At 38.9% G+C, this 17,287-nt stretch overlaps 2 protein-coding genes across 4 annotated transcripts; one reads left to right on the top strand and one right to left on the bottom strand.

The window, feature by feature from the left end:
• Nucleotides 1–288: 288 nt before the first annotated feature.
• On the bottom strand, nt 289–5,072 carry Ate1 (arginyltransferase 1). 3 transcript variants are annotated; one of them, XM_076388219.1, is made up of 9 exons: nt 5,050–5,072; nt 4,812–4,966; nt 2,906–3,032; nt 2,695–2,822; nt 2,200–2,633; nt 1,771–1,932; nt 1,000–1,172; nt 661–922; nt 289–590 (listed from the first exon to the last, which is right to left on the bottom strand). In XM_076388219.1, the coding sequence occupies exons 3-9, from the start codon at nt 3,028–3,030 to the stop codon at nt 435–437; spliced, it is 1,440 nt and encodes a 479-aa protein (XP_076244334.1). In that variant the 5' UTR covers nt 3,031–3,032; nt 4,812–4,966; nt 5,050–5,072; the 3' UTR covers nt 289–434. The 3 variants fall into 3 exon arrangements, with proteins under 3 accessions (XP_076244334.1, XP_076244333.1, XP_076244332.1); XM_076388218.1 differs by lacking the exons at nt 1,771–1,932; nt 4,812–4,966; nt 5,050–5,072 and adding exons at nt 1,344–1,499; nt 3,262–3,510; XM_076388217.1 differs by lacking the exons at nt 4,812–4,966; nt 5,050–5,072 and adding an exon at nt 3,262–3,510.
• Nucleotides 5,073–8,517: 3,445 nt separating this feature from the next.
• Nucleotides 8,518–16,655, top strand: LOC143184567 (prohormone-2). The gene is made up of 9 exons (XM_076386894.1): nt 8,518–8,635; nt 10,255–10,372; nt 10,591–10,686; nt 10,775–10,907; nt 10,982–11,191; nt 14,978–15,079; nt 15,154–15,236; nt 15,808–16,052; nt 16,518–16,655. The coding sequence occupies exons 2-9, from the start codon at nt 10,255–10,257 to the stop codon at nt 16,602–16,604; spliced, it is 1,074 nt and encodes a 357-aa protein (XP_076243009.1). The 5' UTR covers nt 8,518–8,635; the 3' UTR covers nt 16,605–16,655.
• Nucleotides 16,656–17,287: the final 632 nt, after the last annotated feature.

Consider the following 17,287-nt stretch of genomic DNA (forward strand, 5'->3'; position numbering starts at 1 on the left):
GTGAGAAGTTATATTGTCACGTCTAAGTAATACAAGAATATCGCTTTTCATTTGTTACTTTTAAAAATTTCCATGACGAAAAATGTCAATTGGAGTTGTCTTCCTAGCATGACGAAATACATACGCGGTTAACAGGTCAACCATAACTTGAAATTTTGAATGTGTCGCTATTGAGTATTTCATCTAATCGCACAAGATATACGTAACGAATAAATATTGCAAAACATGCGTATAGCGTTTCGTAGAGTTTATCACTGTTCCGTAAGAATTTTATTAATGTACTATACATTCATCATCACAAATACTTTATTCGAAGCTGTTAATTTTAATTTCCTAAGTGTCAATGTTATTTGATAACAATATAGTGTAGTGACATATATCAGGCAAAAGTCCATTTAGAAAGAAAAGATAAAAGTTTCTGTAGGGTTAGTATTTTAACGACGATAAAGTAACAAACTCTGCGCACACTTCGATCCGACTAATGTAGCATACTCTATAATTTCATTTTCTTCTTCTTTCATAGTACTTCGCTGGACTCTTTCCTTATATATTCTATACGGCATTGCTACTTCACGATATAAAATTAATACCTGAAGATAGATCATTTATTAGCTGATGAAGAACACGTGAGTATATTATAAATACAAATTCATTTAATACCTTGCTCACGTCAACTATGCCATCTTTATCAATCGCATCAATATCATCGTTTAATCTGCTGTACTTCTGTTTGTCTAGTTTTAGCAAACAAGGTTCTATATCAAACCACTCGTAAGTCTCGGGACATAACAGTTTTGACGGCTTCATCCGAGTTTTATATCGCATCTTGGGACAGGAGTGTATGTAAAATCCCATGTAATAATATTTCAAGTCTTTTGCTACTTTATTTAATTGTCTTGTGATGTACACTTCCCTTAAGGAGCTAGATAAGAGTATCACACTAAGTATTAGTATTATGAAACGAATTCCTAATAGATTATTAGTAGTAGTTATACTAACCTAAATGTCCCAAGGGAAAGATGCGAATATGCAGGATCATAGAAAAAATAAACACTTGAAATGCATGACGGTAATATGTCTATTACTCCGACTGCTATTAATTCATTGTCTAACCAATATTGCTCATGGAAGGCACCGTATCCCTTTGGTGGTCCATCATCCGGTGTCCATGGCTTCAAAATAACAAACTCCTTAGTTGTATATTCTCTTTATAGAAGATAATGAAACTTTTAAATGAAAACTGGGTATTTGAAAAAAAAAAAAAAAAAAAAAACATAAAAGAAAGGAAACGCGATTATAATATCATACATAATTCTTAATATGTTTAACACCATAAAGAATACCTGTAAATTGTTTCTCACGAGAAAATCGAAAAATGACATTTTGTCACATTCTTCTGGTCGTTCTTTATGAATAGCCATTTGATACTTTTTATAAAGGTTTACGCTTTCATCGAGTGTATCGACAAATTCATCCGTTAATACTCTTACCAATTTTATCTGATAAATGTATACAATAATTTATAAAAACTATGTTCGTAAATCGTTTAATAGAAACATGACAATCATTCTGTGGTCCACTTTGCTCCAATTATACATTACAATGAATTTTCAGTTACAATTAATTAACATATTGTTCAGTGTCCAAAGTGATAATTATGTATGATATTATGAAAATATAGACTGTTAATTAAGCTGTCTAATTTCTGTTTGATATATTAAAAGCTTTATGATGACTGAACACTGTAAAAAAGGGATACTATAAAATTACCTGTAAAGGGGATTTCACGAGAAATCTTTTATACTGTTTTTCTGTAACCTTCTCTTCTGGAACTCCATGTATTGTTGTTTGATATTTCTTATACACTTCATACGATTTTTTTGAAGTTTTTAAGTACCCAGAGCTCATTGGTGAGGTTCTAACTAGTTTCAGCTTACAAAAGTTAGAAATTTAAAATAAATTTATCCAAATAATAATGAATCTATCTTCTTAAGAAATACTGAATTAGGAAAACAAAAAAATATACTGCAAAAATTATGCTACCTTTAGAAAAATAATTGCAACAATATGCAACAGTAAGCTCCATTGTTTACCTTTATCTTAAATATTAGTAAAATTGGAGAAAAGAGGACCAATACACAATAATCTCAAAGCATGATATTCAGTAAAAGTACTTAAAAAGACAAGCATAACTCTTACCTCTAGTCTATTTGTTCCACTAAACATCTCTTCAAATAAATCTTCTAAAGTTTTCACTTGATTCTGTTGTTTATTTTTTTTAAAAATAGCGTCTATTTCTTCTTGGGTTTTCCCCTGTGCCAATAACTTCTTTTGCTTGCGTTCTATACGTAAAAGTTTTGCTTTCTTACAGGGTGTTCTATTAGGATTCATTTCTACTGATTGTACACTTTCTGCTGTTTTACACAATGTATCTTCATTAGTCTTCAAAGCACAGGGCACACTTTCAGAATGTTTCTGTTGAATTTCTAATTCGTTTTCTTTCCTTTCCTTATCCAATGAACCTAGTTGTAATCTCTCATTCACTTCATCATCAACAGATTTCACATTCATCTCAGATACATTCTGTTCTGCTTTCTGTTGGTATTTACTGTAATTAGGAATTTCTCCAATGTCTACAATCAAATAATTTACAGATAATAATAGCACGCTTACAAAAACTAAAAATATCTTTACCTATGTCAGCTTGGTATTCTTCACTTGTATCCATATCATCCTTATGCAATTCGTTTCTTAAAAATTTTCCCATTCTTTTTAAAATCTTTTTCTGTGACTTAGAAATTTTAAAGTGCAAGGCTTCGCATCTATAAGTAATAATAGTTCAAAGTAATTATATGCAATATGATTTATCCTTCAGAGTAATTATCTTTCCAATTATTTTACCCACTTGATGGTATACATTGGGCAACAAGTTTGATCCATAGTGGGCTTGTAACAATAACAACCGCTTCTCCTCCAGCCTCTGTCTATCAAGGCTTGGTAGTCTTGCACAGTAAGGGTATGTGCCCACATGCCTACAACGCATCAGATTCATAGTACACGGAACAACGTTTCAGTTACATATTATCACCATAGAACGTCAAAATACTACCAATACAATGACAATAAAAGTTACATATACGTATACAGACATGTATAAGCTGTCAGATTATAAATAATATAACCTATCGTTGGAAGTTCAATGTCGTGATTGTGTACTAAAATATAATGAGATTAAATTAAGTTCACAATATTTCTACTTGCCACGATTGAAATTTGTGTCAGGTTTCTTGCAATAGCCACATCTGTGCCCTTCTTCCTCTGCACAATAATCGACAATACTGTACGATCTTCGTGCCATATTTCTGTTCCTAATCTTTTTCAATCGCAGGCTTTATTGTTACATTCGACACATAAAACTTTATTCATAAAAAATTGCAGTGCAATCTTCTCATATACATAAAATGTTTTATGTTAATTTTCGCGACAGAGCCCCGTATTTACAAATTTAATCTACTCGGAATGGTATTGCCACTGCCATCTTGTTTCGGTTCTGAGCGGCGAACGTATAACGCGGACTTTACGATATAATATTAAATATTTTTAAAATATCTCACTTCTGTGGATGATTTAATAGGCCTCTAAATATTATTTTAAATTAGATAATCGCGTTAAAAGTTTCATCTATGAAATTTATGTAGTGTTTCAGTAATAATGTTGGATATATTATGTAGATCGAAAGTATAAACTATATAGTATTTCTTCGATGTGAGCTTCTTTAGTACTCCCAGAATTTTGTGTAATTTCATTTTCATCTTTAATAAGAGAGCATCAAATTCTTATCTCACGAAGTGACCTCAGATATTTCTTAAACTCTATAAGCTCATTACTGATTCCTGACTGTAAGCTCACTGTAAATACTGTAGTGCAGATGATAATTAACGGAGCCACGAGAATAATAATAAAACAAAGGATAAGAATATAAAAAAATGATAAGAAAATAGATACAGATATTATAAGTATTCAAAAAAAAAAGGAATGAAACATCATCAAAATTAATATTAATTTTTCATGAATGTAATTAAATATTATAACTTCAGTACTGTATCTTCGAGTTATAATTTTATGGTAATGCTATTATTATTTTAATTAATTGATAATCTAGTCAATACTTCATGTTTCATCAAATAATAATAAAAATAATAAAAGCTCGAGCAACCATGAGGTATCCGCGTCTTGCCATTTTCATGAATGAAGCTACTCCTGCTTCAAATCAACAGGCGTCCCTTTACTACACAGACTGAAACATCGATCTATTCCTTCGGGATGTCCCCTTCTCCCGACTGACTACATTTTCCACTTTCCAGGGTAGTAGCGACTGCCTGGAAAGCCTGTTCTAGCACAGGTTTATACTACTTCGCTTACAGTCTCCTACACGTATACACGATTATTCAAACCAGAATCTATTACTTATTATATCAAAACATTCTGATATTTTGTTTCAATATACAAAGCCAAATATATCTCAGCAATAGGATTTATGCTTTGTTACTTCATAGAAGAATTCTGAGGTTCCCATTTTATTTTAATTCTTTCAACTCTATACAAACCTCTATTAATCCTAGAATAAATAAAACTGTCGATACAGTAGAAGTTCAAAGAAACGTATTAAAGAGATAAAAGATGTCAAAGAAGACAGGTGTTAAAACTTCGATGAGTCAACCGAGGATATTAAAGGTCAGATTTCATGCAGGTGTTCAACCTTTGAAAATCGAGTTCTCTTAAACGTCAGCGACGTGGTAATTGTCTATTACCCTTTGGAAATGATTATTTTGGTCCTGGAGCCAGTGCTCGAACAACGTCCCTGGATACACCCCCGCAAACCCCTCCCATGGATGATTTCCTCGCGACGCGAACATCCCCACTAAGTCCTCGAAGCACGGGGATTCGTCGTTTCCAGAATCAACGGCTGACGTCAATGGGGACCAACCTTTAGGACGTTGAGCACGTCGACTTATATTATTTTACCGAACTTCTACCGTAATTACTCACCAGAAGGACCTTCCCCGTTCGGGTCATGTCCTCCGCGGGATAATCAACTTGAGCGTGGACAAGCGGGAATTAACTTTTTGCTCGGTGGAAAAGACGCGCGTTCCAACGCTGACACGACCTCAGACGCAGGGGAAAGAGCATCCCCGATGCCGAGCAAGAGGGTGTGGCGTTATTTTCCTCGAGACTTCACTGGAAAATAGCAACGATCGCGTGCCTGTCTTTCGACGACCTTCGATGGTTCGTTTTAAAATTAAACGCTACGCAGAAACGCTTCCACAATACGAATTCTAGATCTTAGGGGTGGTCAGGAGTCATACAAAAAATGGCGCTGGGCTGCTCATTGAGGAAGTTCAGGTGAAGATACAGCGAAGGACTCTGAATTAATATGTTGATCGTATTATTTTTCAGATGGCACACTGGGTCTTGGAGATGTCTATCTCTCATATGAAACCTTTGTCAATTTTTGTCTTTCTCTAGGAGAGTAAAAAAAGTACTATAGCATCTTTCACCCTCGTTCAATTGATTAGTGTTCTTTTTAACAAAAGATTTATTCCATTATACCATAGAATTATTCCAGTACACATATTGAGTTTTTGAAGGGACTTATGAAAGAAATCGTAAACTTTAACAAGGTTTATTTTCGTTATAAACTCTCTGACTGTTCTTCCCTCGATTCTAACTGAAAAAAATATATAAAAAAGCATCCTCAAGACACAGAAAACGAATCAACCATGCACATTATTCTCAGCCACAATCTCCACCGATCATAGCAATAGATCAACATCCTCCCGCAAGGTGCTAAAGAAGCTGCGCTCCTGGCCGCATAAATTCGCGCAAGCGTGTAACCGATTCTTTTGAAAATAGGTCAATTACAGAGACACGTAGTGCACCAAGGAACCTCGTATCTCGAATAAACACTCCTCTCAAGAATGCTCGTTTCCGAGAACCGTAGCTCCGTACGCCCCCGAGAGTAGAAGGATCGCGTTCACCTTTGCCCTCCCGCGTGCGTCTGTGGAACGACAGAAGACAGATCGATCGAAGAAATGAAATGTGTCGAATTGGTAAACAACTTATCACCCTCGCGGGAAATGAACGTCTTCCATTGCGCCCTGTATCATTGAATCATCGTCGATAGATCACCCTCGCGCATTTTCTATGAAGGATAGACAAAGAAGGAAAGAAAGTTTTTCCCGCGTCGGTTGATCTCCGCTCTCTACCACCGTTGTACGCGCTGAAAAAACACGCGTGGGCGTTGGGCGCTCGTGGGCGTTACGCGGCTGGCGTGGGTGTTCTTCGGCCTGTTGCGGGGGCTGAAGAAGGGTGGCTCGGAGAGGGCTGAATACGCCGGCACAATATTCCCGTGTGCTTCAGACTGCGATGAAAATACGGTCTCGCGATGTAGGATCAGCATAAAAGACCTCGCTATAAAAATATTTTCCCCGCGAGACTGGCCTGTTAATTGACAGGCGTGTTAATTTGCGCTACCATGCTTAAGTATTTTGACATTCTCACGTTACTGGAAGTGCGTGAAATGTCTGCAGTTTTTTATTTGACTATCAGAACTGATGGTACAGGCGAGAAGGGGGTGATTGTGTATGAAAAAAAGCGATGAAAATGTGGAATAAAAATTGTGGATATCACGCTTCGTTTTTGAGAAAATTGACTTCGAATTTCGACCGAGTACATGTGTACTGAACTACAGTTTTAGGCGTTTGAGGGGTAAATGGGGACAGGGGAATGCTTCTAGCGTACCGTAGAGACAGTGATCAGACCAAGTGTCCCCTTACCCTGTGTACCCTTCAAGAACCCAAAACTGTACTTCCGTACGCTTGCACCCGACCATAATTTGAACTCAATTTTCTCAAAAACGAAGCACGATATCAAAAAGGTTTATTATATATTCTCGACTTATTTTTTCATGTAGAATCACCTTTCCGTTTGTACCATCAGTTTGGAACACCTAGAATAATCGTCTGAGATGAGATTTGTAGCTAAAACTGTATTATAAAATTTTACTTGGTGCATTTTACATATTTCAATAATGTGAAAGTGTCGAAATGCTTATACAAGATGGCGTAACTCGAACGATAAATTGAAAAAAAGCCATACAGGGGAAAGTCCTCGTTTCCCAGAAAAGGGGAATCCTCCTTGAAAGACACGATCTAATTAGAATGCTCCGTAAGACATTTTAATTAAAGTATCTGTCTTCTCAGAATACGCCCCTTAACGCTGAAGCAGTTTGAGACGTTGAGGCGACGGTGAAAGGATCTCCGAGATGTTTTGTTCCTCAAGGGCTCTTTGGACCCTTTTCGTATTGCTTCGTTAAAGCGCAGCTGCTGTTAAGGACACTCTTGGAAAACGGTTTTCTAAGAACGACGTGATCAGAGAAATCTCGAGCTAAGTCGTACAATGTAAAATATTTCTCTCTGCCAGTGAACAGCTTCCCTCGAGTTAGGTCATAGAAATCTCGTATCGAATGTGTCTGACACGTAGGCGCTGAGTCGCGTCTGAATAAACATCGACCCAGACTACTTCGTTCTGAGGAACCTCTCGGGCTCTGCTCATTAAGGAATCTAAGCCACAAGATTTTTAAAACAATTTCAATTGAATTATTCCATTCTATAATGCTACTATACAGGATGTTTTAGAAATACATGTGAATACCTCAAGAGCTGAATCTACATACTAAAATAAGTAAAAAATGTTATATGTCCTATGTACTATACCTCTCGAGTTATGGAAGATCATTATTAGATTGTTACCTTTGGAGCCATTTAAAATTTATCGAGTATCCAATGCAAGTAAATAATGTACACGAACTGCAACAAAGGATACACAATGAATTTGAGAGTATATCACCTGACGAACACCTGATATTTTCGAGCCAGCGTTTGTTGAGGGACATAGTGGATATTTCAAACATTTTCTTGAATCACCCATAACTCGAGTAGTAAGTTACATAGGACATACGTTCACGTGACATTTTTTGCTTATTGCAGTGTCTAGATTCATCCTCTGAAGCATTCACATGTATTTTTGAAACACCCTGTATCCGTAACAATAATCTCACAAGGCTCGATTGTTTCAGGCAGTCAGTTCCTCAGTTCCCATTGAAGAACATAACAATTAAAACGTACTCTTCCTTCCTCCACCAGAACGGCCGTCTTAAAACACTAAAGGGACCCCAAGATGAGACGCAGGGAAAAGATTTCAAGGATAACCAGAGGATTTGGTCGGGTCATCGCGTGGGCAGCGTTTCGTGTGGGACAATAGAAACGCGTACGCGTCCTGTGTTGCTGGGGGTGTATGGAGTCGCGAGCGAGCGCGCGTCACACCACCCCTTTCGTATAATGCCAGTAGGAGTTGTCTACACACGGGGTGGGGGTGTTCGTTCATCGAGGTGGGGGTGGTTGATCGACCGTACCCTCCGACGGTTTCCTAGTCGCCCTACTCGGCCCCAACGTTCATTCTACCTCGATCAGCCGAGCAGGCAGGTTCTCTGCATCCTTGGAGGACCAGAAGAGGACTCGCGAGAGGCTTGGAACCGGGCGACCAGAAACAGAGAAAAGGCTTGACGTCAAGAAAGGTGAAGGAACATCCCCTAAATAGCTCTCCCCTTATCGTCCTTTTCGATCGATCTCAGCATGGAAATTCAAATTACGATCTTTTGATCGATTTAATTGCTCGAGTTTCGTGAGATAAAGACGGCTTAAAATGGTACGGTTATTAATAGAAAGCCAGGAATAACTTTTGCACGGCGTGGATTTTGATTCGCGATTATATCTTGTAATTATTTCCCTTCGTGTTGGAGCTCCAAGTCTCGTTAGAACTTCATTTTATACTCTTTGATGCTGTATAGAATAGTTGCTGTAATTACACAGCGGGCTGCGGTATGATCGAGAGATCTATTAGAATTATGTTTCGCGGGAATGATCTCGATACATCGCGGATGCTTGCTTCTGTCAATGAGAGTATAGTCAATGGAATGCATTTTTAATTTCGAGCCGCTAGACGCGTACACAAACGCGATAAATGACTATAGTATTTCTAGACGCAACAAGTGTGCGATTTCTGGGTCTACTATATCCGGTTTGGTTTTGTCTGCTGGCCTGCTTTAATTGTTCAACGATATCGGCGATATTCTCCCTTCCATTTTTCATTGCTTTTATTGAAATCCCGCTGTAGAAAGCTTGACGAGACCAGTTTTATTCATCGTGGCTGCTCGTTAGTATCAATAAAATCAAAAGTATCAATAAAAGAAGAGGGTATATTAGCCTCCTTCTTTAAACAAATTTACTCGACTTTGAATACTGAAATAAAACAGTACAATTGTGTTTGTTAATTCGTTCGTATATAGAATACTGACTGGTGCTAGCGTTAATGTATCGTTATCACTCGAAGCTTATCAGATCCCATTTTTAAATGGCACTTGCGCGAACTGCTAAAGCACACCTCTGAACTCTGACATTTCGAGCCAATGGAATACCCATAGCGATTATAAGTTTCGAAACTGCCATCGATTCTGTTCGGGGTTAATTAATTGCACATCTAATCAACAACTCCTCCGTGCATTGACGCAAATTCATTACTCGTGCTGAGGGCTGTTCGTAATTGAATTATCGGCACCACTTGTTGGGGCCAGAGCGCTTCCTGTCTGGCATTTCTCTGTGTAGCAAAGTAGCGTGCAGCTAACTCGAAACTGGCAAAACCATTTCGCTTAAAGTGGTTTAAGTTAACATCTTGCACCGTCGCTAGAATTAATTTGAGCGTAAATTGAACTCTGATTGAGAAGGACCGCGTTTCCCCTGCTATGTCGCAATCCAATTAATTCTGAATCTTCGAAATCGGAGAAAAAGATTCGCAGTCATCTTATAGTACCTCCAACATGGTATGCCCGTTAATCTTTTACATGCAATGGAAATAGATTCCTGACATTTCGCATTATGTGACATTTAAGCTTCCTTCGTAGTGACCTGCTGTCTTCATTTGCCTGCGCTCGCGGGGCAACGTAAACTTCGACCTGTACACGGAGGGAACATTTTCTGACGATCTAACGTCTCTGACCCGTTTAATTCGATAAAAAATGTACCTGTAAACACTAAATCCCTTTGAAAAATATTTCCAGCTGACACAAGCTTGCTTTAAAACTTTACTCACACAGGCTGCAAGTATTTTTCACTGATCGTTTGAAATTCATTTTTTCAGATGATGTGCGATTGGGTGTGGTTACTGACTCTTTGCTCCCTTATCATGATAGGCGAATCATTGCCGACAAACTTGTCGGAGGAGGCGAAAAAGACTGAACAAACTATGAGACCAAAACGTAAGACGCGTTAGAAGATAAATATTACGGTAGAAATATTAAAATTCGAATTAAGAATTAAAAAGAGTCAAAAATTAGAAAATTGATCTCTAAGAAGATATTCTAGTTTTCAATTTTATGTTAAAGTTAGTCGAGGTCCTACTGTAGATACTTTAATTTCCAATTTTTTTTTAAATCATTTCTCCATCAACTTTCATCTTTCGTCTTCGCTTCTCTAGCTAAACGAGCACAGGAGATGCTAATGTTTGGTAATCATCAGACTCGTCAAACGGAGAACAATGGGGGCTCTTCCTATACCTCAAACTCAGAAAAAAGTAAGAATCGAGGGATTCGAAAAATAATTATGAATAAATAAAAAACGTAGTATTCATGATCTATACTTTTCTTCCTTCTATGTTATAGGAACTCTTTCTGCGTCTGGACTGGGAGGGCTGAAGGCAGCCTTGGTCGAGGAAGAAAAGTCCCCTCATTCCAAGACGCCTAACGAGGCTATGTACGATCATGAATCCTTTTCTCCTTACGATAGGAACTACGAGTAAGTCTCCTCAAAATGATAGCAATTTTTCAATCCAACTGGATACTAACAGCGGACCTCTGTTTTTGTTTCAGCTATGGAAAGGTGCTTGTGAACGAGCTGGGCGACGAGATGCCTCAGGTCTGGGACGTTCTTCCATATTCTCGGTACTACTTGAACGAAAATCGGCGAAAGAGGTCCGAGAAAGGCACGATCGTTGGGTCAACCACTGTGAAACCTGCCACCCCCTCGTATCAGTCACCAGCAACTACGCAACAGTCTGTGCAGGGACAAGCGAAGAGAAGGTGAGTCAAATGTATCAACAATAAATCAGAAATTTTTCACCTTGTATAATATGTACTACACGTAAACTCGTGACTCATTAAGCTGCTTATGCAGCCCCATGTACTGTTCAAGCGCCTAAAACTGTACTTCTGTACGCTTGTATCAAACTATAATTCAACCTCAGTTTTCTCGAAAATGTTCTAAATATTTTTTATTTTCTCAATTGATTTTTTGAGAACATTTTATTGTATCAGTATAATAAATTAGCCAGTGGTGACCCATTTGAACTTTTTAGTAATTATCATATAGTTATTACACTATAGCTTGTTTCAAAAGAAAAGGAAACTCTGTTTGTCGACAATCGAATGACTATACAGATAGATATAATTGTTTAACTTTTAGAAATCGGGATACTCTGCTTCGAGCAATTGTATTTCTCTTAATCTCTACAGGCCTTGGATATATGTACTTAATATATTTATTTAATATTTAGAGTTGACTAACCAGTTTACAATCGCTTGACATTACCTAAACATTAGAATGTAGCTCGAAGACAGGAATTCACACGCGTGAATTCTAAAAATAAAACCTAGAAATAGTAGAAAGAGTAATGAGCTTATAGCGAAAGAAAAAAATACTGTATTCTTAAATAAACTGAAGGTAGCTGAATGTACACATTTGAAAAACAATTTAAACACGTTATACTCCTTGGATAAAGACGCGTCTCGCGAGAGCAGCTAGATAGTAGAGATGCAGCGGGGGCGAATTCACCTGTGGAACAAGGATACTTGGCCAGGGTGAGTCGACTCGGCAACCCACCCATAATTTCCACCCCTGCTCGCCCTTCTCGCCCTCTTGCTCTCGGGGCATCCCTCTTTTTCTTCGATGTTTCTTCTGAATGGGGATGAGAGGGCTGGCGAGGGCGTTGCCCTCAGCAGGAACGGCGGCGGTCGACTTGACGACCAAGTCGTTCGATACGACTTGGAGAGGCTCTCGTTATCGGAGTTTGATAATCGCAGGGGTATGTTGAACTCGCTCCCCGACATTTCGAACGAAACGTGTTGCTCGAGGACTGTCCAACCGAAATAACCATTGATCTTGTCTCTTCTCTGTCGATTACTCTTATCGATTGCATCTCATTTCGGGCTCCCTTGAGTCTCAGAAAATTACCCGAATTAATTCCAGTAACTTTGAATTATTCTACTACGTGGAATACGTTTTAACATTAGTGTCTGAATTATTTCGGGTTTAGTCTAATTTTTGTCTACAAACACCTGTTGTGAATTTTAGAGGAGTCTAAGGAAAATTAATATTTCACTAGATATCTTCAGCTAGACAATTGATCCTATTATTTAAAGCTAGAGGTCCTCGAAGTCTTAGAAATGGTATCGTTGTCCCTGATTTCAAGGGACATTCAGAGAGATCCTGAACCCCATCATTTATAATCGTTCCAAGCTATCCAAGGGTTGTTACGTCCCCCATTAGGTATATCTATGAGAAACGTGGGAAAGTTAAAAGAAATGCGTCACGTCACTCTAATCGAACATCGATAACAAGTATTTACGAAGTTGAATGCTATCGATGGCGTATTTATAGCGGCTTAAACGCACGAGAAACCGCGGTCATTAATTAACTGACGTCGAAACAATGACGTAACGCAGTGATACGTCAGAGCATGATCAATTATTTGAATGTCAGCTAGAGAGAGAGCTCCTTACGTCAAACTTTTATTTTTACGCGGAAAACCGTCCGCGCAAGTATGCATTGCCTGACCTGTAAATAAATGTCACAGGTCACAGTGCACACACACAGAGACACACGCACACACGCGTTCATAGACAAAGCTAATTTTCTGTCCGTAGAAAAGAAAGGCTAGCGAAGAGCAGCGAAATAGGGGCGATAGAAAAAGTGTAGGAAAAACTCGCGACGAAGTCGGGAGCTCTTTGATGCGAGTATTTAAATGGAGCCTCGTTAAACCGATGAGACCGAGGGAGATTGTTTTTCTTCGAAACTTTTTGGCAAGGAACACGATGCTTTCACGACCGACTGATTCCCAGGAAGAAAATCCTCTTATTCGCCTTAATAGTCTTATTGTATCCACTTCCTACACTGTACTTTCCATCTGAGCGAAAAAAGGGAAAGCTGCGAGTCGATGCTAAAATTTTCCTTCAAATCGAAGTCACCTAATCATTGTTAATTACCAGCCGTCGAGGAACAGGGAACGTCGTCCTAACGATCTTCCTCGAATTTTAATTATGGACGCCGCGGTGTTCGGGCGATTTTAATCAATTTTCGCGATCCGTAGAGCAGAATAACGAAAAAAAATTTGTCGCGTTTAAAAAAGCGAGAAAAGAGACGAGCAGAGTGTAGATGTCCCGTCCCCGAGCCAATTTTATGGTCTCCATAAAATATTCACGCTCGTTGGAAAATCGTGCGGAGCGGCGACGCGTGGGCGTGTGTACGTGTTCCCGAACACACGCACACTTTGGTGCAGTCATCGAGACTCGTTCGATACCCGTGACGCAAGAGGGTCGCCTTCCTAAGGGGTGGGTCCAACGAAAAGCTGAATGGAACCGGGCAGGAAAAGTAGGTCAGGCTTGACTATCGCTCGTGACATATCGCCAGCCAATCAGCTGACGGGAGAAGCTTCCTACTTGGTCTAGCTTCCGCGAGATGCATGATAATTCAGAAAGTTGCAGCTGCACTCGGGAGAGCCTCGCCGACGCGAGGATAGTTCGTAACGTAGCATGCTCACGCACGAATATGCAAATCGCTGAGCGATCCCTCTTGAGGAGACGCTCTCGCAGCTGATCTGTCACTTTTTTCACAATTCTCTTTTCGAGATGCTTCTTTATCTTGAGGAAGACTCGAGGAAAATAGATAGAAAATTAACTGAAATTATCTTTTCAATTTTATGTCAGAGATGATAAGCTTCCAAGACTTCAGTTTCTCTGTTGCTTTTCCCTTTTTTTACGTTCGACGCCGCGGACGCTCGAATGCGCCGGCGAAGCAAGTGGAAAAGCTGAATGAAACCACCTGACGAGTCCGTTTTGGCATATAACCAACCAATCAGCTGATAGTATTAGCCGGTGCCTTTATATCGATCATCCGCAATGGTGCGTGGCACTAGGCATGCTCCGCGGACCTGACCTAGGACAACATCCTAGCGGCGCAAACGCGGATCATTTCCACTATCCTATCGCGACCCAAGGATCGTTCTATTGTTTGCCAACTTAGCTATTCGAAATACTTCGCGCCCCGATGCCTTGAATGCACGATGCTGCAGGGAGAAATCAGGGCAATCGAACACGAGTCGGATTTCAAGTTGAGGAATAAGGAATTGTGCTGTGAGATGGATGAATCGTTCTTTTTAGGGAAAATCGTGCAGTAGATTTTGTAGAAAGATAGTAAAAGAATCTTTTAGCTGTATTATGTAGAATTTTGTGAAAATGGGAGACATCGAAGAAAATTAATATATTAATTGCAAATTAATTTAAATTTCGTGATATTTAATAAAGACTCTTCTTGGGGTGGACTCTGTCGATCTCAGGATTTGTGGTTTTAGTAGAAAAAACTTCCACATTTTCGCGAAGTGTGGTCCCTTTCCTGAGTCTTTGGAAAATTGTTACTGTTTTCCTAGAAGAAATAGCTCTGTTTTTATTCAATTTCAAACTTATATTAGATTTTCTGTGATATTTTTCATCTGTGATAACTTCTAGCTTACACGTGACCCCTTTATTAATTAATTTATGCTAGTATTTTGTTTTCTCGGTGATGCTAAAAATGGTTGAACTTTAATTTCGTAGCGTTTCTATTTACCAAGAACCGCGATTCAAGAGGGCAATGAACATCGATCCAGAGGATGTGTTAACCCTCTTCTCTCTTTGGGAAAACGAGCGACGTAAACGGTATGAGTGCATTTCATTGTTAATTCAAGAAGTCTTGATTTCTTTTACTATATGCATTCTCGATGTTTACATAGAAACTGGCACAAATACATGAGCGACGAATATGAAAACCTGGATGATGATGGAAACTTCCTTGAGGAAGAGGACCCTCGAAATGGTAAGCTCAATATTTTTTACAATTTACATACAATATGTACCAGGACCCGATGCCAATTGTAATGATAAGCAAAGAACATTAAAAAGTTTTGAAAAATAGCTTTACTATTCTACACATAGAGAAATTACTCGCTTTTATATTGAAGAGTTAACTAAAAAATAATAATTAAAAGATATCTCTAATGAATAACTATCTACTACTCACAGAAATGAGATTGTTATTTCTTTAAACATTTCGTGGAGCTTCTAAAACCTTACCTGGTCAAGCTTTAAAAATGATTTGAGTAATAAAAGTGGCTACAACTTGTGATAATCCACTTTGAGTTACTATTTAAAGTGAGTCTCACATGTTACGAAACAGACTGCCCAATTAATGAAAATAAATTAAAAAGCCTGACCTCCACAATAGCATCTACACCTTTTATCATGCTAATTCAATAGTCCATGACAAGTATATCTGTTCCCGACATCAAGTGATTCACTCAGCCTATTCAATACAATTCCTTTCATTTCCAATGGGTTGTCAGTTCTACGAGACAATGGGTCTAATTTCACTACTCGCTCCCCTATAGTGATCCCGTGGATGGACTCCGTGTATCCCACCCGCCATTATAGCTTGGACTCTTTGTCGCCGTCAGATATTGGGATCATCCGCACCCATCCACCCAGTTATTACGAACAATATGGAAGCCAATACGGCCAGCAATACGAGGGTGCTTCTCAATACAGCAGCCCTCAATACGGGCTCGTCTATCCTCAACAAGCTTACTACAACGCGCCAGAGAAGAGGTTTATGGTCTCCAGGAAACGTTCGCAGGTAACGCACTTGAGCGAGTTTGAAAAGAGCAATTACGAAGATGTATTGAATTGAAGCTTATTCAAATCCTCTATTCGAGGAAGGACTTTGGTAGCGCGATTACAGTAGTTGTATACTGAAGACTCTAATAGAAATACAGAAATATAATTTGTAATTAAACCTGGATTAATAAAAATCCAGATCCAGGAATAAACCTGAACCTCAGAGCCAAAGTGTATTCCACTTGTTTTCTGTGTGATTTAATATTTAGCACATTTTGACTCTGAGGTCCAAATAGGTTCACTTTTAGGACTATCTGAGAATGGTTTAAATTTTGGACTTGTGCTGTTCTTCAAGTAACTGATTCAATAAAATTCCATTCTAATTCAGAACATTTAATCTTGCAAGCACTTAATATTCCCTATTTTCATCTAGACAATCTCTGTTACAGAAATAGAAGTCTGATCGATTTGATTTGGTTCACAGGCGTACGATCCCTACACCAGCTCATCACAGTTCCAAACGAGCTCACAATCGCGAGGCTACCCCTACCAACACCACCTAGTCTATTAATTGATCGACTTCGATAAAAGATCATCGCAGGAGACTGCTAAAATAAGAAGTTTGCCGAGAATATCGGGGGAAGATGTATCAACCTGGCACGGGAAAGAGGGTAACGAGCTAACGTTTTCGGACTCACGTATACGCGAACCGGAATCTCGACGTTCTTTCCGACGAGAAGATCCCTCTCTGACGTCCCCTTCCGTTCAGCTATATCCTGTCTTCGTTGTGAACGCGGCAATACGTGCTCGAGAGGCGGACGAGAAAAGACTACTTCTTACGCTAAGGAACTCGCTCAGAAGACTACTCGCGACTTACAAGAGCCTGCTGAAGAGACAATATCCCGCTTCATCATCCTCCCAAATCACTCGAACTGATCCCCCTTAATTACATTTCCTTTTTTTTTGTGAAAACGCCTCGTCGACTATATTTCTTTGGGAATTCGTCGAAGAGGACTTTTAGGTACTTAGAAGATCAACCTGCGTTAACACGTTCAATGCAACCGGGTGTCATTTTTGGAACTGGGCTTTCCATTCAGGTAGATCGATGCATTCAAATATATTTCTTTGGAATATTAATTTTTTGTTGTTCTTTAACTGTCATAAGTGTCGTCGAGTAAGTTCGATGTATGTGTATTTAATGGACCCATGCAAGGTGTGGCATTTTTGGTACCACGTGATCTGAGTGGAAAGTGA

Source organism: Calliopsis andreniformis, chromosome 10 (assembly GCF_051401765.1).
Source record: "Calliopsis andreniformis isolate RMS-2024a chromosome 10, iyCalAndr_principal, whole genome shotgun sequence".
In the NCBI taxonomy this organism is placed as follows: domain Eukaryota; kingdom Metazoa; phylum Arthropoda; class Insecta; order Hymenoptera; family Andrenidae; genus Calliopsis; species Calliopsis andreniformis.